Source organism: Trachurus japonicus, chromosome 7, assembly GCF_045865225.1.
Source record: "Trachurus japonicus isolate A0001 chromosome 7, Traja_1.0".
Lineage (NCBI taxonomy): Eukaryota > Metazoa > Chordata > Actinopteri > Carangiformes > Carangidae > Trachurus > Trachurus japonicus.
Window position 1 is genome coordinate 21,810,203 of NC_140913.1, and position 23,065 is coordinate 21,833,267.

The window sequence follows — 23,065 nt, forward strand, 5'->3', positions numbered from 1 at the left end:
CTTCCAAGCTGTGCTTTGTGCGTTTTAAATTGTTTCATGTTGCCAAATCTGACAAACATCTTCAGGAATCTAGGTTGCAGGTCAACTGTCTATAAGGAACAGTAATAAATAATGTCTCTCCGCCTTAAGGAAGAAGTCTTCTCCTCACTTGAACCTATTAAGAGCACAGGTCACGTGGAAAAGTAGCGTCGTCGAAGATGTTTTCTAGGGAAAGTGCCTCATGTGAACTGCACCTGGAGCACCCAGAGTGTATCGTAAACAATTCAATTTCATTCAGGTTATGCATAAAGTCGGAGCAGGTGAGCTGACACCCAAGATCTACAAAATTGGCTTTCGAGTGTAGGACAAGCCTGTACTGAAATAAAGTATGAAATTATTTTTTCAGAAGGTGAAGGAATGTTTTAAATGTCATTGTTAAATGTCAAATGGGTTTCATTTCCATTATACAGTTTAAATACACTTTTAAGGCTCAACTGAAATATTTTTATAGAAATAATTGGAATTTGGAAACAATTCACTCGGAAAAAAAGAGTTTTTAAAGCAAGTCAACTTATGGTTAGGTCCTACTTGTTAATATTATCTTTATTATTAGGCTACTGAAATTAGAGGAAAGTCATGCAACAATATTAAAATACTGTCCCTTATATTTTTCATAGAGATGGTTTGTTACAATATTGGCCGTTGTCCGAATTATTTTATTTTATTTTTTTTCTTGTTATGCTTCTGTGCTGGCAACAGCCTGATTTTGGTGGTCAAAGGTCAAAGGTCAAGATCACAGAGACCTCTCGAAACACAATTTTGGCCTTGAGAATGTACTACCAGAAGAACTCCTTGCAGAAACTGCCGGTGGTAAAAAAAAAAAAAAAGGTCAAAACTGAATCTAGAGATATAAGAGATAGTCTGATATAAAGAAGATATGATTAATACTGCTACAAATTTACCTTCTTTTAAACTCTGTCTACTCTGGATACTGAGCTTTCACATTTTAAATTCTAATTAAAGTTGTTAATTGTTAATTGAATTCTAATGGACTCTCCTGACTTATGTTTGGAGAACATGAGAATATTTTTATTTATGAGACTATTTTGTACTGTGATAGGTGCTGTAAACTGCAGATGAATATAATAACTCTGGTAAGGAAATTAAAATAAGCACAGAAACAACTCCCACTTAGAACATCCTAGCTATCATCATTTGAAAGGTTAACAGTCTGAATGTATCTGGATTATTAAAAAAATACACAACACTGCTGAAACGCGCATTGCTGATGTGTTTGATAACCTCCGTCCGAGCCTCCAGCTGAGGTCAGGAGCTCTGTCTCTCCGGCCTGTGACGCTGCTTTGCTGAAATCCTTAACCACATCCCTTGGGCCTTACTATTGTCCCATGTAAACACACAGGAAAATACCTCAACCACCCCTGTTTTGCCCACTCTCAGAACCCCCTCCTCAGTGCCCCACCCTTGCATTCTCATTCCCTTATCCCCCTTCCTCTGCTGCTCTTTCTTTCTTTCATTCCTTTCCTTTGTACTGTGAGATGCAGAGAGGAAGAGAGGGACGGGGGGAGGGATGGAGTGAAGGAGAGAGACCTTTTGTTGGCTTTCAGGTGGTTTCACATGAAAAGCCAGAGCACACACCTAGGTTGCCGCCACTGGCGACCCACTGCGTCTCACTTGCTTCCGCTGAGTATACCTGAGTTAGCCTGCAGTTGCCTGTACAGCGCAGACATGCAGAAATTCACACACACACACACACACACACACACACACACAGATTGTGAGCACATGCATCTGTCAGCATGTGCACACAGGTGTGCACAAATGTACACACACTTCTGCTGATGTTTGAGGTGTTGGTGGGTTAAGGGATATGGACGAGGAGGTGAGGTGGTGTGTGTGTGTGGGTGTGTGTGTGTGTGCATGGGGGGGGGGGGGGGGGGGTTGACCGCACGGCTACTTTCTCTGTTCTTTCTGAATGGACTCTTGCTGCAAGGAGCTCAGGTAGCCTTTTGTGTGTGTGTGTGTGTGTGTGTGTGTGTGTGTGTGTGTGTTTTATCCCCAGGTACACCACGGTGAGTGCTCTCAAGTTAGTGTCAGGTGTCAGGTAGCTACTTGTCTTTGTGTCTTCAAGGGTGCCGTTGCTTGGATAGTGTTTACAGCCCAGAGAGCACAGTGCAGAGGATGGGGGAGGAGAGGGGAGAGAGAGCACCGGCTTTGATCTGATGCAGACTGTTTGATAGCGTGTGTGTGTGTGTGTGTGAGAGAGAGAGAGAGAGAGAGAGAGAGAGAGAGAGAAATAATATAAATGCATGCATACTTTTTCACTATAACAATAACTGTATGTGTGAGAGACATTCATTAAATGCAGAATTAGGATTGAGCCTTTTTGGAGCTCACAGCAGAATTTGGTTCGAGCCACTGTCTGGGATGGGATGTATATTATTGACACAGAGCTTGTTTAGGTGATGCATACACCATATAAAGGAGGCTCACATCATTTGCTGGACATCGTTCAATGTCACACAAGATGCATCTATGCGCTCCGAACGGAAGCAAGTTCCAGCAACTGGGAAAAGTGAATGCGAAAAAGTTGGCACTTCCCTGAAGAACTGATTTGTGTCCGTGCAGGGAAATAGGACAGTGACATAATGTGACAAGTTATAATTGGGTTGTTGTGTTGCTGTGTGTGTTTCAAATTAAGGCAACTGGAATTTATTTGACTGAGAAGCTGATTCCAAGCCACCAGTGTGCGGTGACAACTAAACTAAATGACAAAGGCTGCCACAGGCCAAAGATTTCCCCCAGCTGACTTGTTCTCATTAGTCCAAGCCTTTAGCATATAATCACAACATCATGGTGCATTGTGTAATTTCAATGGATGGACCAAACTAGAATAACCTACCACACGTAACACACTAGAGAGTTGCTCAGTAGATCGATCATGTCAGAGTTTCAGATTCAGCGAAAAAGTGAAGGTGCAAAGTATGTTCAGTGTGAGCATTTCTACTCACCTCTATGACTCTATGTGAAGCTTAAATATTAATGCTATGGGTTCGCTAGCAGCTCCAATCAAAGGTAGAGGGAATACACCTCCATTGATGTGGGTTCAGTACAGAACAACCTAGCATACAACATCTACAAGTTCATATAAAAGCACACATGGGAAACAGATAAATCATGGGCAAATGTGAAGAGGAAGTTACTCAAACAAGAAGAAACAAGCAACTTAACACATTTTAATGCAGTGGTTCTCCAGCTTGTTCATATTAGTCTAAAAAGATATTTGCTTTAAGAGGTTTTATGATGGAACATGTTTGGAACTTGACCGATACACTCATACATATTCTGTCACTGTGTTACTGATGGGGTAAGTTTGAGTTTGGATCACAGTGAATCATATTTAAACAGACACACATGTTATTACAACTGTATTAGAACAGGTGCAAAGAAAACAAATACATAGCTTACTGTTATATCTGTAAGGAGCGCCATGCATGTTTGTGATTGAAAGGAAGAAGTATATCAAATAAGAAGAGGCAAAAGAAGGAGTAGGAGGAGAAAAGGAAGGAGGGGAAGAAGCATTGGAGACGCATGGAGAAAGAGACAGAGACAGGCAGGAGACCAGACATGCAGGTTTTTACAGTAAGCGTGTTTTAGGGCTCCCCCAGGGCCAGACAATTAAAGAGCATTTAAAAAGATGACAGAGCTCTTGCACACAAGAAGGGGAGAGGCGGAGAGCACAAGGAGTGGAAGAGTTTGCAGGTGTATGTGGAGCATGTGCATGTTTTTGTATATGTACATGAACGCCCCGGGAATAAGTATATGTGCTGTACGTAGGTCGGTGTAGCGTCAGATCATATAAGGTGTTCCTGTGAGCTATTACATGTGCAAAAAAAAAATACTATGGGCATTTAACTATTATGGCTTTCAAACCAACAATGGACAGAAGAAGCGACAGACACACCACTACAAAGAGGGAGGAAAGATAGGGAGAGGGAGAGAGGGAGAGAGAGAGAGAGAGAGACTGTGTGAAGAACGGCTCTGAAAGAGGTTTTGTGGGGCCATAACAAAGGCCCCTCAGAAAACACAGTGGCATAGGAATGTTAATTAATTAATGAGAAACTATTCAGTCTACAGAGAGTGGTAGAGAAAGTAAGACAGAGAAGAAGAGAGCCGGAGCCACAGACAGACCGGCTGGACGAGTAGACAACCTCAAACTGGGCGCAAAGACTTTTATCTGTGCTGTTCTATGTTTCAAATCGCATTTTGTGTGTGCACATAATCAAGTTCCAGTTCCTCTGCAGCCACGCACCTTTTCACAGTCTTATTTATATTATTAGAAATGTACACAATGCACCTTTGCATGCATGTGTGCATTTTTACTTGCCTGCATATAACATGAAATCAGCTTCTAAAAGTCTCGGATTTCCAGGGACTGAGAAAACAGCATTTGTTGTCAGCGTTGACTTCCATGCATTTTTGAGTTGATCCGGTGGGGTTTGAAAAGATTTTGAGCCCAAGTTGTTGTCAGATTTGATCAGCTCATTGAAGACCATGTAATCCCACTCGTAAAAACATGAAAGTCACCAAAACTGGAGTTATGAGGTGTGATTAATTGGTAACCCCATCTAGGATTTCTGCTAAACTTCTCAAATGTATTGTGATCATCAGCTGGTAGTGTTTTATTGTAATGGTTTGTTTCAGTGGAAAAATTCATTATCTTCCCTCCCCTATTACAGCTTTTTACTGGTCCGAGCTTCCTGCTGGGAGAAGGGCCCGGTTTCAACAGCGAGGCAGTTTTTCTTTCTTTGATTTGCTGTGATTACATACTGCATCACTGAGCTCTTACGCAACATCCTGTACTTACAGGTGCACAGCATGTAAAGCTTAGTTGTGTAACATATGAAGCAGACTTGTATGCATCCTATAGGGGTCTAATTTCACAGCATTCTTGTCCTGCTGTTCATGGGCCTCATCCTTAATCAGGAAAAAAACCCAGCTTTCATTTTTAATATTAGGTCTGACTGAACGTGCTGTAATAAAAGAAAAGAAGGCTTTTTGGATGAGATTATTTTCAAGACGGTGTGGAAGAACTTTGAGTCAGCGCTGTGAAATATGGATAGACTTTAGCCCAAGGCAGCTGACACTTCTTCACAAATCTACACTCTTCTCTCTAGAGACCGGAGTGTGTGTTGGTGAAATGGATACGTGCACTCCTTTGCGTCGGTCACTCATAATCTGTTATTTTCTATGGGTGACCATGCATGCGTGTGTGTGTGTGTGTGTGTGTGTGTGCAATCGTGACATTCCAGCAGCAGAAACCTGAGAAGGTGTGACTTACGAGACACTGGATTCTGCTCTTTCTGGGGACTGAGGGGCGCTGAAGTGTCAGAATTCCAATTTCCTAAAAACAGTCACTCCCAGTCACACACTCTGACCCTCTGCATCTCTCTCACACGGCCAAACGCTCTCCGCTGCCTTCATTCTTATCCTCCAGAGCTTGCCTTTTCTGCCCTCCTCTCTCTTTCAACTGTAAACACTGTCTCATTTTCTCTCTGTTCCATTCATAAGGTCCCACAAGGAGAAACTCTTGTCTCACATCACTGTGCTGCATTGCCCCCTCCCTTCTTCCCCCCTCTCCCTCCCTCAAACTAAACACTCACTCGTTCTCTTCACAGAGAGCTTCTGGGCAAAGTAAAACAGGGGAGAGGAAGAGAGGGAGAAAGAGAGGGAAGAGTTTGAGAATCGCGGGCCCCTCCTACTTTCCGGAGATGCTCCAGCCCATCCCTAAATTGTGGGCCAATGAGGGTGGCTCATTCACAACTCATGCGGTCCTTCTACAATAGGTAAGGAGAGAGAGACAGAGAGGGGAAGAGATATATACAAAGAGAGAGAGAGAGAGACAGAGACAGAGTGACTGTTTGGGGGTGAAAGACAGTGAGAAGGAAGAGGGCAGAGTGAGAGGGAAGACGGGGGAAGAAGTTACAACAAAGTGAACCCCTGGGAATGAAGTAGTGACTGAAGAGAGAAAAGAGAGATGAAGAGGTAGAACTTGTGACAGGGACAGATTTACTGTGTGGACCTGCACAGGAGAGAAAGTCTTCAGTGAAGAGGAGAGACATTGGAACGTCCTCAGTTATCACAGCTGGCTCTCCAGAGAGAGAGAGGACAAGATACAGCGTGACAAGACAGGAAACATCACAGGTGTAGATGCAGACAGGTGGACGGTCAGACATGTTGCCTGTGCTTCTCCTTTTCTGCATGGCTGGAGGAGTGTGGGGGTCCGCGTCCGCGTCCGCCCCTGGAGTGTGGGGGTACGGACGGGTCCAGGACAGACAGGGGCCGGCGGCGCTGCTGTGCCCGTCTCAGTGCCAGTGTGAAGAAGATGGGATATTCGTCATGGTGGACTGCTCGGAGTTGGGACTATCATCTGTGCCAGCTAACCTCAGCCCTCTCACCACTTACCTGTGAGTAACACACGTTTCTCTTTTTAACATTAAGGGACTTCCAGGTGTGCTATCTTGTCCTGTTTCATCTTCACCTCCAGGCCTCTGACTCCCTTTCCTTGACCCCTTCTTGTGTACGCATATTGTATGTCAGGGTGAATCCTTCCTCTTGATCGTCTAAAACCTCCTCCCATTCAACCATGGTGCCGGTTTATTTCACATGAAGAGTATAAAAACAATCACAAGTCCTAACTGTTAACTCCTGATTAATCATTTTAGGAAAGCTTCAAATGCTTATTCTTATTTTGCGTATTTAGTGTATGTGGGATTTCATCTCTTTTTCAAAGTAGAGCAACAGGCAACAGTCAGTTGGATGTGTGACCAGGAATCATCAGCAGAACCCACATGTAGATAAAAATGGACAGGGCCAAGTGGGAACATGTGTGTGTGTGCTGACCACTATAGCAAAATTACTGGACCACTTCTTTCAGTGTCAGATTTCTGAGCGCCAACTGGAGACGCAGCATGAGAGTGTCTATGTATGTGTGTGTGTGTGTGTGCGTGCATGTGCACATGTGTATGACTTTGTAAGTATGAATGCATGTGTATATGTGCATATATGTTTAAACAGAGATAAAGTCTAAATGTTGTAGGATTCATTATCAATTATTATTATTATCTATACTGTTAAAAAACAAGCAAACAAACAAACAAAAACTCAAGATCAACTTAAGTCTGTTTTGTTTGTTTTTTTGTCATTCAGTCAATCACAGTTTCAATGACTGAAGAAAAGCTAATATAATATTCAAATATGATCTGTGAGCTGCATTTAAAGAGCACAACACATCCATAAACATACTGTAGACATCATTAAAAACACTTTTATAAAATCAATAAATCGATAATATTTTATGAAGATGCGATCTAGAGGACTTAATCCCTGTATTTTTAAGGGCAGGGAGAAGCTTTAGACTTATAAAAGACAGGAGATCTGAGCGGTTCCTTACACCACCCTGCTGTGGCTTACAGCCAGATCTTTTAAATTGCTTGACTGCGTAAGCCTCTGAGGACAGATTAGAGACACTTTGTGATAACTGATATTGAAGTGATAGAAGTTGAATCCAGGAAACAGGGTGTGATAGAGCAGTTGCTCACTAGGGGCTCCACAAGTATTACAAGAGTGGAGGGACAGAATTCAGAGGGAGTGAGGAAAGATCAACAGTTTATGTAGCAAACGACTTTTAAAGAGACACATAAAAGAACAGCTCGAGTTGAAGGATGCCTGACTCTTCAGCTGTCTGCGACCGCCAGATTTCACAATGTTCATTTGAAAGTTAAAACACATGCAGAGTTTATGGTGGTGAAATATAGTCACTAACTCCATCCAGGAACCACTCTACCTATGAGAACATCAGCAGCTCAGTCCAACAATGGGGGCATGCCACACAACTAAGCCAGCACACGTGCACACACACACACACACACACACACACACACACACACACACACACACACACACACACACACACACACACAGATTCACGCACACACAATCTGGGAGGGAGAGCGTTGAGCTTCTCTAAAATAAAAACAGTGAAGACCTGAGACTCTCTCTGTAGAGATATGGACTGCTCTGAAGTAATGCACCACAACCACGTGCACACACACACACACACACACACACACACACACACACACACACACACACACACACACACATACAAACACATACAAACACATTCCCTACATCATTCCCTACAAACACAAGAGTAATTGTTCATTTCCCCTCGTTACCTAACAGTGGAACCGGACCAATTAGTGAGTTTGAGAGCTGATTTAGAATAAGATAAATAAACTCAGCGACCAACCGCACACGCCCACACACGCACAGAAAAGTAACACACACATTTCTGCAGATGGGAGAAGAAGAAGAAGAAGAAGGGAATGCAAGACAGCAGGAGAGATGCCGCAACAAATTAAAATACCGCGGCGGGCGCGCAAGGCTCACAGATTTCTCTTTTGCCTCGCTGATAAAAATCATCAAACGCAAACAGAACAACATCCCCCTCCCTCGCCCTGCCCACATGCATACATAACCCAGAACCCCAGCACAGCGGGCTACAGTTTCTCATTTCGTCCTGGAGTATAAAAGGTTACAACAGCGGAGAGCCGGTCCAATCCCCACCAGGATCTGTCAAACCGTCCAGCACGCCCCGCTGTGCTGTGGAGGCTGGATTAGCCTCCCAGCACATACTGTAGGCTGCAGAGGTCACAGGGATTTGCCTGGGAACAGTCCACATTACAAACCACATCCACACAATGCTGTGAAAGTATATGACATCATTCACCCGTGTCACCGGAGAGCTCTTCAAAGCGAGCGCAACTGTACGTGCTGTAGTGGCCGAGAGGGCAATCCAGGCGCTGCCGCGGTTCACTCCATTTTCTAGTGTTTATTTATTTGCACACTCGGACCATTCCCCCTCCATATAGGTAGAAACAGTCATACACAAACAATGATATCATAACGCCGAGGTGAATGCAAGGATGACTGTGCAAAAGGAATTAAACTATTTGGAAGCACACAAAAAAAAAAGATGCTTGGAGCAACTCCAAGCAAAAGTGGGTAGAGATTTATGACAATAATCGTTTCCGTGGGCAACACATGAAATGAGCTGTCATGTGAGATGCTTTGAAAGCCTTTCTCTTTGATATCAGATTAGAGAGGAAAGACACTGCCCAAGGGTGTGTGTCAGCAAGGATGTGTGTGCATGTGCATTAATGTGTGTTGAGTTTGAGAACATTGAGTCCTGCATGTGCATCGGGGATCGGTGCTGTTTTATGTGTAGCTGCAAGCAAAGTTGTAACTTGTCATTAAAAAAAAAAAGGCCTTACAGTGACACAATAAGTAGGCTGTCACAAATGTTGGCTGGGAGCAAAGCAATTAGTAGCTGTCCAGCCTGATAGACCTCTACCTATTGAGATGAAATATTGAATCGTGTTGAATATAAAGAAGATGTTCATGATCCGGCTGTTGTGACATCCTGTGCAATCCACTTTGGAAGGTTGTCAGGTGCACCGTGTTTACACATCTCGCACTTCCCTCAGCGGTCTCCACTGTGGGGTGTGTGTGTGTGTGTGAAGAGGAAAAGAGTGTGTGTGTGTGTGTGTGTGTGCATTTCTATGTGAGTCTGGGGCTGAGGGTTGAGCTGCGATTAGGTGATGCTTTGTGGTAGTGGTGAGCGCGGTGAACTTCTAACGGTGTTTTGGCCGAGGCCAGGAAACCACAGCTAGCACATTACCAGACAGAGGAAAACCATGGAGTGTGTGAGTGTGTGCGCATGTGTGTGTGTGTGTGTGTATGTGTATGTGTGTGTGTGTGAGGACCACCCAGACAGCTGAGGGTTTTTTTTTCTAGTTTGTGGAGGTGAAGCAAGAAAAATAGAAGAAGGGAGGATGAAGAAAGGGGGTGAAAAAACTGACAAAGAGAAAGGTGAGGATTAGGAATTGGTGACAGAAATATGTGTATTGGAAAATTTTGAGGGTGCGCTCTCTCTCTCTCTCTCTTACACACACATACACATGCAGGAGACAACATCCTGCCTCTTTGTGGTGGCCGTGACTGTAACAGTCGTGTGCGTGTCATTTAGCCATTATGTTGATGGAACGATTCCTATCATGAGCAACCGGGGGTCACACTGTAAACATCACGTCTGAGAGAGACACACACACAAAAAGAGAGAGGGGAGTTGTGAGGGATGGAAGGGGAGGGGGTGGACAAAAAATACGAGAATTGTAGAGAAAAGAGAACTCTTGTCTGTGTGTGTGTGTCCTCTATACAGCAGCTATCAGCTCCTGCATCAGTGTCCTGGCTCCAGGCGTCTATGGTCGCCCACCGCCTCCACTCCCCTCCCTCTCCCTTCCTCACCTGTTTCCTCTGGTCTCCTTCAGTTGGAAGAAGAATCCATACATTAAGTGCCTGTGTGTGTGTGTGTGTGTGTGTGTGTGTGTGTGCGTGTGTGCGCATGTGTTCTCAGAGCAGGTGTTGAAGCTGGTCATATAGCACTAAGTGCAAATATATAGGGTCCCTGATGTGCAGTGTGCCTGTTAGCGGCTCCAAATGAACGCACTGTAGCTCAGGGCAGTGGGGCTGAGAAAGGTTAAGGGTGTGTACCCATAAGCCAAATAGTGTAGATGTTTTCAAGGTGTGTGTATGTGTCTGCATGTATGTGTGTGTGTGTGTGTGTGTGTGTGTGTGTGTGTCTGTAGGGGGGCTGTGGAGGTGCTTTGGCTACAAGCCAGCAAACTGTCAGCTGTGATCAGAGCTGGAGAAGAGAGTTACGCACCTCAGATTATACAGAGGAAGAAAACAGTGACACATGTCATCGTAGTTATTCTGCACTGCTTCATTTTTTCCGTTTCTCTTTTTTTTCACTCCTTCATTTTCTCTTTTGTTCCTTCCTTCCTGCAATCTTTGCAGTGTTCGCCTCAGAGTGTCAATTCCTCGGCTCTCTCCTAGTTTCCCTGGAGGCCCTGCTGCGGTGACCACCAGCAGAAAAAAACCCACTTCCGCCTGCAACAAAAGTGATATTTATGCCAGAAGGGTGTTGGAGGGAAGGGATAGGCAGTTAGCGCTGGATAGTGCAGTGGTTTGTGGTTTCCTGTGAGCAACCTGGGAGGCTTTTAAATGTCGCTCGGGGACAGACGGCAGGTAGGCTGGCAGAGGACAACAATGGAAACAATGACAATTCCCTGAGGAGCGGCAGGCAGGGAAGACACAGAGGCTATAGTGTTACCCTACCACTCCATATCCTGTCCTTTAGAAAACAGCAGAAAGCAATCACGACACAAGATCTGGAAGGGAACGAGGGTGGAGGAGGATCGGGGAAGTAAAGCGGAGTTATGTCTTGGGACCGCGTTTCACAAACCTATACGTGGACGAAACACAACGGTGGTTAGTTTACCCATGCTCGCTGATTGAATATGTGGATCTGTATGTGTTTCGTGTGATACCAGCGTGACGCAAGTGGGACACGGGGGCCAGGAATGTGCTCTATGTGACGTGTGGTTGAAGGGTGAAGGGCTGCCTCTGACTGAGAGGATTCAGAACGCCTGCATGGCCCAGATTCCTATTCAGCCCCTTTCCAACCCTGGGAATCCATGGGAATGTTTGTGCGTGTGTGCGTTGAGTGCATGTGTGTGCATGAATCTGTGCAAGTGCGCTAGCCCTCTCTTTTCCACCACAGAGAAGGCATTGTCCTATCCTGGGCCAGACCACGACAAATGTCCCTAAATGTCCAAGTGCATATACACGCATATGTGGAAATCTATACACGTGTGCAACCGTGACCAATGAAAGCTATTTTTTTCTTACCAGTAGATACTTAATGTTGGATAACACAGGCGTTAGACAGGTTAGGCCCATTTTCACTGCAAAAAAATCAAATCTTTTAAAACGGATTTTCAGATTTTATGTCTCCACACATTCAAGAGTAGTTCCATTTTCCACTGCAAGACACTGCGTAATGCACTTCACAGGACCTGAGATCCTCTTTGCTGTTGTTGTCCCTCAAATATTACGAGGTTCCCACATTGTCTTTATCATCTTAAAATTGACTTGTTTTCTTTGGGATGCCTCTTGATTTTGTCTTTTCCTCTTCATTTCTTCGTCTCTTTTCTTTCCTAATTCTTTTTCTTTTCCATCTTCTTTAAAGCGCTTTGTAATGACTAGTTTGAATCGCGGTTAACGTTACATAACGTCCAATTGTAATGAAAGTGATGCAGAAACCAAACATTTTTGTTTCTAAAATGCTGTGGAGAAAACAACTCGGCTTCTGATTAGGTTTAAGAGGGGGTGGTAATTCGTACTTTTTAAAATCTGGTATTCACTCCATTCTAAAATACAAATCAACAGAATCGTCTGTGGAAAACAACCAGCTATATGTATAGATGAGAATATTTACATGAGTGTTGATAGCACGGACATAGCTCCCTCTGTGCCTCCACATGGGTCCGTCTGTCTCTGTCTCCCTATCTGTGTGATCGCTGGCCAGGCCTGCAGACTAAAGTGGCTCATGTGGGGCTGGCAGTGTGCAGGTGATGACTAGTAAGAGCTAATGATGCCTAAATGCCCTTCCCAACAGTGCACACACTCTCTTTCTCTCTCTCTCACACACAAACACACACCTATGTACCCACAAGACCCGCGTGCACGTTACGCACGGATGCACACACATCCATGCTTGAGCACACACACATACACGCTCACACACACACATGCACATACTGACTTAACGATGATCAGTGCGCTCTCCGATCTCCCTGTGCAGCATCAAAGCATCCCAACTGCAGCGCTGATACGACGACGCTAGCAGGGATTAGGTCGGGAAAATGGGCCTCTGGGACAGGAGTTTGAGAAAGGGAACAAAGAAAGCAATCGCAGATGCACTTAAATGTCACACACATCTGCACACACCTCAGGGCACACGCACAGGCATACACACACACACACACACACACATATATAGCATGGCCAAATGTGGCTAACAGCACAGGAATGTCCAGGAAATGGAAGACGGGATGTAGAAAACAGAAGGTAGAGGAGTTGAATGAGGAAAGGAGAGAAAGAATGATAGAAGTCATTTGCAGCAGTCTTAATTTTCGAAGGGTTCATTTGACTGACTGACCTGAGTGCAGAAACAGCAGTCAGGTCACTCCAATGGCATAAGGCAATAGTATTACCTCTAGCTGCAATTGGACTTCACAGGTGTATTTTCCATCTGCTGTGAAGGGAGGCTGGAGGGAATTCGGCCGCTGCAGAGCCTCGGCAACTGCAGCCAGACTTACTCATGTCTCTATTACATGTCTGAGAAGGAGCAAAAGAGGAAATCTGGACTTTTTACATGCATGGCAAGGGGCCAAACTAAATCTCTTTAAACCAACGGCAGCCACATGTCCTCATTGGTATGGGGTAAGATTTCATCGAGCGCTGATCTAAGTTCAGTTCTAGATGTTATCCGTGGGTACAGTTAAATATATGGAGCAGATGAGCTGATCATAGATCTGTGAGTGCAGCAGTTAAGGAAGAGTGAGCCAGGAGTGGATTTGAGCAGTCTTCTAACTAGATCCAGTGTCCTCCTGTTTCTGCCATTCAACCAAATGAAGTCATAATAGAGCCTGACACTAATACTCATCGGGTTTCATTTACTGTTGTATCCACTGCTGAGAATCTGCCTCAAATCAGTGTGCAGCGAAAAACCTTCTGTAAAAGATACCTTTTTCTGGATGTGTGGAAAAGTGGTGATATTTGTAACCCGTCCTCGTCACATGAGTGGCATGTGTTTGTCCTATGTGTTCTTTTCTGTGGCATGACTCCTCAGTTTAGCTAAAAACTCAAATATATCCTCTGCTACTCGTCATGTAGCTTATAATCAACACACACGTATGAAAGCAAAACAAAACATACATGGTAAACACCAGATTAGTGGACTAATGGGCAGGGCTATGAATGCCTTCTGCCTTCCAAAGCTATTTCCTACCCACAACAGCTGCCTGTCAGTCCTATCCACATGTTGGAGTTAGTTGTAGGTTGTGTAGCGCCGACTGTTCCAACACTTCCTGTTCCATTACTGAAGTGCTTGACCTTTCACCCCCTCCCCTCTTGCTCATGACAGGGTGTGTGTGGGAGGACAGGGAACGGACATAGAGTGTGTATATGCACGTGTGTATGTGTGTGTGCGGTATACCAGGGTATGAATAAGTCCCAGAGGGCATGAATATGTTTCCCATGACATGGCCTCAGACTAAACAGCCGCTCTCTCCACCCAGACATCCGCCTGTCATTCTCTGCTAAACCGCAGCAAGCGGAAAAGGGCACAAAACATGGGAACACAAAAAAACACGGACGCATCTTCCTTCTCTGCCTTGTTATCTTGTCTTTTCTCTCCCTCCCTCTCTGTTTCTCTGCTCTTTTGTGGCCGAGTCCTCTCCGTGGCCCTCCTTGTCCAGGTGAAAGACTTCTCCTCGCCCTCTCCCTTGCTCTTTGTGCCCCGTGAATGAGAGAGAGGGAGAAAAAGAGAGGGAAAGATAAAGAGAGAGTGCCTTCGGACACAAAGGGCAGTGTACCCCTCCCAGGAAGTCTGGGAGAGAGGGAGAAAAAAAACACATCTTTAGAGGAAGGAGGAGGGCAGGACAGCATTGTACCCTCCTTCCTGACTCTTTGTGTGTGTGTGTGTGTGTGTGTGTGTCTGTCTGTCTGTGTGTGTGTGTGTGTGTGTGTGTGCAAGCTCATGTGTGACTGCGAGAGAAACTGAATGCCAAAGCAGTCAGTCTAGTCAGATAGAAAAAAGCAAAAAAAACACACACACACACACAGACCTCACCCTCACTCACAGTATACGCACACACATTTCTATCTCTCTTACACACACACACTCACGCAAGTACGCACAACCATTTAGGCCCTCTTTAAGGCGGCGCCCGAGCATTGACTACCAGTTGCATTGTGTGGCATAAAAGATCCCCTTTCATCGTGGCCTTAGCTGTTTCAAAGAGCTAAGCGGAGAGGATCAGACTGGCTGAATCTGACTGAAGACATTACTGTCATAGTTACTGTAAAAGACAGCCAAGGTGTGGCTCAGGCACCGCTAGTGCAGAACCCCTGCCCTGTGGGCAAGGCTCTGGTTGTTGATTTCCACTAAAGAACTATTACTCTAATGTTCCTCACAGATAAGCCGCCTTCAAAGGCGTCAAGCTTACTGCCATTATTGGCTGTTTGTTTGGTAAAAACTCTCCACCTGAGTGAGAGAGAAAAGGGATTGGCAGGAAGGCAAGAAGAAAGACAGAGAGAGCAGAGCAGAGGAGGAAGTGAGAAGGAAGACCTCGGGGTATGGCTCTTGTGAAGTGATTGTAGTGTGTGCGCGTGTGTGCATGTGTGCATGTGTGCGTGTGGTTATGAAAAACATACCTCTCAAGGGCAGCCATGTAAGCCTGTTTGTTTACATGCTTTTGCCTGTATTGTTATGTACAGTACCTGCATCTACTTAACTTTTCCATAGAAATCTTTTTTTTTTCTTCTTTTCTTTATCTGAGACAATGAAGTTCTCCAAAGTGAACAGTATCAAGTCATCTCTCCTCAGGCGGCTCCGACTCAGCTTTGTCTGACTGACACATTTCATCACATTTGATGTTAGAAACAGACACCTGACTGCTGATCACATCTGCCCCAGTCTGAGGGTATATTCACTCACCAGGGTGGTCCATCATCCACCCCACAAAAGCCACCAGGAGCCTAGAGTGTGTACGAGTGCATGTGGATGTGGATGTGGCGTGGGCGTGTGTGTGTGTGTGTGTGTCTCTGAACATAAACAGACGTGTTTTTCATATGATGTGGCAAGTTGTTTTGCTGCGCTAAATCACCAGCTCTTGTCAGAAATGCTTCCAGTTTGAAACTGGCTACAATGGAGCTAGGGGCACATTCACACCCCCACACACACTGCCTTTGATCACACAACCGATAACATACTTCGGTAGTTCTGTTGACGGCGAAGAGGAAATATGATAAATCACATTATTGTAACTGTGTAACCTCATGCTCCAGATGAAATTTGAAGCGGAGATGGGGAGAGAAAGAGTGAGAGGGAGTGACAGAGTGGCATAAGAGAGAGAGACAGGGCCAAGGCCAATGAATGGAAATGTACCTCTGCCTCTTCATGCTTCCGTTCCCCCCTTAAGACAAACTCCTTACCATGGCTACTCTATTAATCATAGCATAAAGCAGTCAGATATCTCTCGCTTTACCTTTGATCCTGTGCCAAAGCCTCCTCTCTCACATTCACAAGCACATAAGCAAGCCCACTCTTCAGAGAGGAAAGACTGAACGGTCTATCAGAGCATATTGTGTATTTGCAAATCACGGAACAATGGAGGGAGTACGGATGGAAAAGTGTCCATTTCTTTTCTTTTTTTTTTACTCCTCCAATTGCTGCAATAACGGCCTTGGTTTCACACATGCTACTGTGCTTAAAACACACAAATTGCATGAACACACTTTGAAAATCTACCAGTAATTCCTTCCCGGGCAAACATGGAGAAATCACTGAGGCTTTGTCAGTCACTGATGGAGTAAGAATAGTTAGAGGCACATTTGTGAGCGTGTTTGTTGAGGGATGGGCATAGGGTCTCCATGTGCGCATCCTTTACCCCGATCGCTGCTCAGGAATCTTCAGTTCATCAGTCAGCGGCAGTGGGAGATCTGAGGGGACCAGATGACCCCGTGTGCCTCTTGTCGGTTGAGAGATGTGTTGTTCGGCGAGCGATATCAGTCTCTTTTCTTGACGCCGTGATGGCCCAAGATAGGGCAGGACAGTTCCCTACTGAATACTTCCATGAAAAATGGAGAACAAACCACATGTAGTTCACATCTCTCCCTCACACACACACACACACACACACACACACTGACCCACAAAGCAATCCATTTCCATGCCCCGGCAGTGTCCATGTATGATGTGGTGAAAGCTCAACCAGGGCCTGTACCCACCACATCTGCAGGCTCACTGGAAAACAATAGGGGTGTGAAAATGAGCGACAGACATCTTACCACGCACACCGCAGCCACCTATAAATGGAATAAATATCGCACTGCAGACACTGACACACATACTCGCACTCTCTCACACAGGACACACACACACACGCACGCACACACACACACTCAGACCCCTCGAGATGCCCGTAAAATGGGGACACAGAAACCCCAGTTCTAATTGTGAAACTCCCCTATGCTGCAGAGCCTGCAAAATCTTTAACCGCTCTCTTTCTCATTTCTTTTGTGGCCGTTTATTTGCGTTGAAAATATCTGCACGTCACAGCGCCAGCCGACACAATGCACATGTGGTAGTCATCAATCATAATTATCATGGTTTAAAAAAGCCACAGCTGTTATTTGATTTTAAAAACAAGCCATAGCGCAGCGCCTTCCAACGATACGTCAAGTTGTCAGCGGAGGCCTTGGCCTGCGCGGCAGAAATGTCTCTCTCTCTCTCCGGCTTCCCAATGAGCTGGTTGGAGAGCACAGCCGAGCTGAGCTGCATTCAACCTTTCCCCATGACTCACCACTCTGTCTTTATTTTTAAACATTTTCTCTCTCCTTTGCTGCATGTTTATTCTGTCTGAGTGAGGCCGCTGTTATGGACTACACACGTTTGTTTATGGCTTCTTTAATCAGGACCAGATAATGCCGAGCTGTCTCCATCCGTGGGCGCATCCCCAGAAGCTCGGTGATATGTGTGTCCACATGTGTGTGTTGCTATGCTTTAATGATCTCCCTTGAACGGTCCAATAAATATTTTCCTCAGTAGAATATTAGTACACACACAATAAATAGGATTAAGGTGTGTATGTATATTGTTCATGAGGCCCCGTGTGGCCTCCTGTGCTTCCTGTGTCATAAGTGATGTCACCCAGCCTTGATTATGTCAATTTGTCCGCTGTTACCGCCCGCTGTGTCATTTCCATGGCAACTCTGTTATCACTTATATTTACCTCTGACTTTAATCAAGCGGTAGTGCATTACACTTGTTGTATTCATTCCCAAATTACTGCCTGGAGCTACACCAGATTGTGCCAAAAAATGGGACAGACATGAAGCATATAATTTACATGACATCACCGCAGTGCTTTTGTGCAGAGCTAGGCTCCAGGTCCCATGATAGCAGGGGGATGTCAGCAACGATGTTTGAGTTTGGGACATATAAAAAGTAATAAATCACATGTAATTTGTTAATTTTCTGAATAATTTTACTGTTTTTTTTTGTTTTGTTTTTTTTAAAGCAAAACAAAACCATATAATCACTTAAAGGAACCAAAAACATCCCGTCCTATGAGTTGACCTGTTAAGTACTGTGTCATTTACATGAAAGACCAACTGTGGTGTTGTTCTTGTAACACAGATTGGACTGTATTCAACTATTCACAATAACAATGTATCCTTAACATTTTACAAACAAGTTGAATAAGTTTCCTTTATCTAGTAAAACATTTGCAAAGCATTTATTAAGTGTTTTACAACCAGCATTGTTTACTCTGACTTGTAATCCCCTTTATTCTACTCTTTTATTTGCCCTTTGCTACCTTTTTATGACACAGTTCTCGCACTAGCCATCAATATGAACCATTCTCCACAGTTGACATAAGTGTGTGTAATGACACTCCTGTGCTCATACTGTGCCAGCAGAGCATGAGGTACAAATAACACAGGAACCTGCGTATCAAAACATGCAATAAACTCCAAGTCGGTAATGGTGATGTGAGTAATGACACGGAAAGATTAATTCCCTGCGTTGTTCTGAGGAATAATTTCTCCCCCCTCAACACTGATTGAAAGCATCCGTGCTGCATATGTCCTTGAGTAACACCTTGAACCCCTCGTTCTGCAGTCGGACCTCCCAGTAGGGGGGCATCTGTAACAGGAAATTCCCATGCATGGAAACTAACATGCCATTATCATGCTTTCATAAGGATAATAGTCAATGTCGGCAGAGCCTGTAAAAAGGCTACATAATTATCTGACCTACAAAAATCTCACGGCAAAAAGGACACGGCGGAGACTGCAAACTCATCACATGGTGAGAGCACACCTCCTCCCTCCACATCCCAGAACCCAATGTTAAACATTATATCCTTGACAAGGTAATGAGCTCTCGGTACACTGGATTTGTCACAATTGCTAAATATGACTGGCAACTAAAATAGCCAAAAAATTTGTGAGCAGCGTGTTGCTGTTTTTTTCCACATCTCCCCTGAAGCCGAATATAGATCACGCCCGCGGATAGATCCATCCAGCCCCCCGTCAGCTTGGCTGCCTTGACAAACAAACAGCCAGTGTGTCAAAACTCCCAAATGCGAAGAGCTTCTGAGAGCACAGTTTACACTTGCTAGCCCGGTGGTCTGGCTTTATGAGCAATGGTTAGTGTCACACACACACACACACACACACACGCACACACGCACATACAAGCCTCTCTCTTGAAGACTCATTCAAGACCCCAAGGGCTGTGAAAGCAAAGAAGGGGTGACGTAACACCTCTTGCCTTCATTGTGTTTATCAAAGAGATGACCTTACATGACTGTGGCCAAAAGGTTATATATGTTTTTTTACCAGAGGCTGACACATAAGTTGTCCTCATAGGTGTGTGTTTGTGTTGGATATGTCACGCACGTGTATGTGTGTGTGTGTGTGTCTGTGTATGCATGCGTCCGAGCATCCTGCACCTCTCCCTCTTTGACCGCAACGCAGCTGCATCAACACTCACCCCACAACACACCCTCTCACGTCAGTGTGTGTCAGAGGGACAGAGAGAAATGGAGTGTGTCTATGTTACAGCTCTGAACAAAGGGGAGGGGGGGGGGGGGTCTCCAGAGAAACCAGGGGGGGAGAAAAAAAAAAAGAAGAGGGAGAAGGAGAGATAGATAGATATGGAGGGAGACTGAGGGGTCAGATGTAAGAGTAGGTAGAGTGAGACATCTGGAAAAGAGAAAGAGTCACTGGGACGAGGAGGAAATTACAGCTGCCCAACAATGATTCATTGGGGAAAATTCTCATCTACATCTCCTTCTCCTCCCTTTCGTCCTCCGATCGCTCTACCTATCCCTCTAACCTCTCTGTGTGTCGTACTCCCACTCTGGATGATTGATCTCCACGTGAAAAACATTTAAACATCTGTAATTCTACATGTCCAGAGTGACTTAAACGAACATTGATAAGGAAAATGTTGATTGAGTCTTTGATATTGATGCTCCCTGTTTCCTCTCTCTAGGGATCTGAGCATGAACAACATCAGTGAGATCCAGCCCAGGGCCTTTCACCGACTGCACCTGTTATCAGAACTGTAAGTACAAAATCATTCACCTCACATTTAATTATTAAACCGCCGTCTTCACAACTCACTCGTGACAAGAAACAGTCGTTCCTCGAGCCACTGATACGTGCAGCCCTCAGTGATGTGGATTGATGACTCTGGCCTGCCTCTGATCTCTCCTACCAAGAAACTGCCTGCAGCAATATGCTAGTATATCGTGGGACGTCTGCAGAGGGAGGCGAAGGGAACCCGATATTCACTCAGAGAGTGAATATACTCTCTGATATTCACTCTGAGAGGGAATATATGGTCCTCAAAGTGTTTAGAGAGCAGGTTCTGTGCTCAGCATCCAAGCCGCCGCTGCTTTCTTGCCCTCCTTGACTTTTTTTTCATCTGGAGAGCTCAGCAGGAGCAGTATACACGTAGACACGGGCCCTTGCCAAGACAAACACACTATAGGAGAACATCAGGACAGGGCTGAGGAAAATGAAGAGAAGATCATAGATCATATGTTTTTCTTTTTTATAATCTTAGGCATACACATGCCTGGGTATCGTTAGAAATGCTTTAATATAGGTATGGAGACACTAAATGAGTTAGATATCAAAATATAAAAATTTCTTCAACAAAAATTTCATTTAATAATATCAACAATATGTTGCCACAAAACTGTGCACAATTAAAATAAATTTGATTCAACTCTGGGTATATCTGATGTCAAAATAAGCAGACGAGACTAAGAATTTGACTCTGCCACTGTGCCAGATTTCTTGACTTCTATATGCTGTGCTACAACACAGTTTGGTCAGCACTTCACAAAGTACGAAAGTATTGGTTTCATTCTCACAGGGCTGATGAAAGAACACACGCTGCAGCAAAATCCCAAAACGTTTTGAACACATTTTTCAGTGGACCTCACCGATATCTGATCTGACCACTCAGCAGAATTCGGCTGAGTCTCGGTTTGACAAAGGCTGCCCACAGATTTGCCCCAAGGGTGTGAATGTGTGCATAAGTGTGTACTAATTCATGGCGGCTTATGTGTGTATGTCAGCCTTCACCTGATTCTTTGACTTCTGAAGCCTGCAGTGTGTGTGCGTCTGCATGGGGTGTTTGAACAGTCTGCTGTTTTCTTTGCTAATTCTTGCAGCTGCAGCCTGTGAGGCATGAGCTAATGATAATGAAAGCAAAAGGTTTGCTGGATAACCGTTCAGTTGACTTTGAATCACAGTCAAATATGGTCTGAAGAGCAGAACAAAGCTGAACAAAATTTTGTGACGTCTTCAAGTTACAGAATCACGTTCAAGAATTCATTGCAATTAATTGAATTGCTGATCTGATCGCTGTTGCAAAAAAAGTCAAACTTTGCTGATGGCGTAATGATCAAAACCACATAGAGCTGAGTGATGTAAGATTGACATTTGCCTGCATTGGGGAAAAAGTGGGGTGGGGGTCTTGGATGCAGCTTCACCTGCGGTGTTTGTCCAGAGACAATCCTCCCAGTGTTTTACAGCCCTGTTGATCTTCCTTCCTCTGAATTGCTCTCATGTTCTGACATTTTATGGAGATGTTCTGTTGCTCTGGAAGTCCTCCAAGGAGGATGTTCTTGCCCCAAAGCCAATTTTTATAGCCTGCTGACCATCTTTGGCATTGAGAAGAAAAGCGCACATTCATGACATCCACTCTTCAACGAGAATGTTTGGAGAATGAAGTATGGCAAGTTATGGTAAACACATTATAATCACAACAACTTATGGCGCTTAGAAAATCAAACCGAAGCTCTAAACACAAACACGGTCGGCTTGAGAGGGAGCGTTTGATGTGGGTCGACAGCACTTGTTGGTAGCACAGGGAAAGGCGAGGGCCAGGCGTGTTGTGACTGGTAGAGTGATAAATTGTTTGATGTTGGGCTCTACCTCCCTGCCTGCCCTCCCTCACTCTATCTCCCTCCTTTTCCAATTCATTTCTACACCCCCACCCCCCCCATCTCAATTTTACTGCAGGCTATTGCAAGCTGTAGTCGCTGCCTTTCATAGTTTTTCTATTTTTTTCCCCAGGTTTTGGGCGCTCTCCACATTCTTACAAACCAAAACACATCTGCTTACGGCAAGAAGCTCAGCATTCATCTAGTTGTACACCAAGGGCAGGAGAGGGAATAAAATCTTACAAGCCACATTTAGAGGATCTTTCTGAAGCAGTGCTTTAGAGAGATGCCGTCTCTCATCTCCCTGCTCAGTTCAACGGCTAATCCCTTTGAACCCGAAATAAGGTAATTAAAATTAATTCACAAAGCAGGTAGCGAATCTTGCCAGGCTAAACTTCCCTTTGATTCATTGTGGCATTAATATTAATAATAAGATATGAGTGTAATCGCCCCGCCCTCCAGGCCTTTCTCTAACTCAAAGGCCTTATTTCTAAATTCTTATTCTATGATCTCAGATCCCTCTTATTAAGCCTTCATTTAGAGCTTTGATCAGTGAATCACCTCTTAATTCACACACACAAACCTGCACGCAAATGTCAGACGGAACATGAAGGGAGGTGACTGAGAGACACGCTGCATGTCGACGGGTTAATGAGAGGGCAGCGATGCCCGCGCTCAGGTACAGACTCTGAGACTGGTTGCTCATCTACCTAACATATCAAAGACATCCTCTCTTTTCAAACGTCCTCCTCTGGTATCAAAGATGCTCTATCTATTTTAGATTGAATTGCAACTTTGAACTAGCAGGGGGTAGTATTCAACTAAAGTGTCCCCCTAGAAGC

At 44.7% G+C, this 23,065-nt stretch overlaps 2 protein-coding genes across 2 annotated transcripts in view; one reads left to right on the forward strand and one right to left on the reverse strand.

Moving 5' to 3' along the window:
• The window catches only part of LOC146984725 (uncharacterized), a 51,226-nt gene that overhangs the window by 15,298 nt on the left and 12,863 nt on the right, over positions 1-23,065 (reverse strand). The window lies entirely within an intron of this gene.
• Positions 3,378-23,065, forward strand: part of lgr6 (leucine-rich repeat containing G protein-coupled receptor 6) — a 38,710-nt gene continuing 19,022 nt past the window's right edge. The window contains exons 1-2 of the mRNA XM_085782131.1: positions 3,378-6,464; positions 20,258-20,329. Coding sequence (XP_085638257.1) covers positions 6,208-6,464; positions 20,258-20,329 — 329 coding nt within the window. The 5' untranslated portion in view covers positions 3,378-6,207. The remainder of the gene's footprint in view (positions 6,465-20,257; positions 20,330-23,065) is intronic.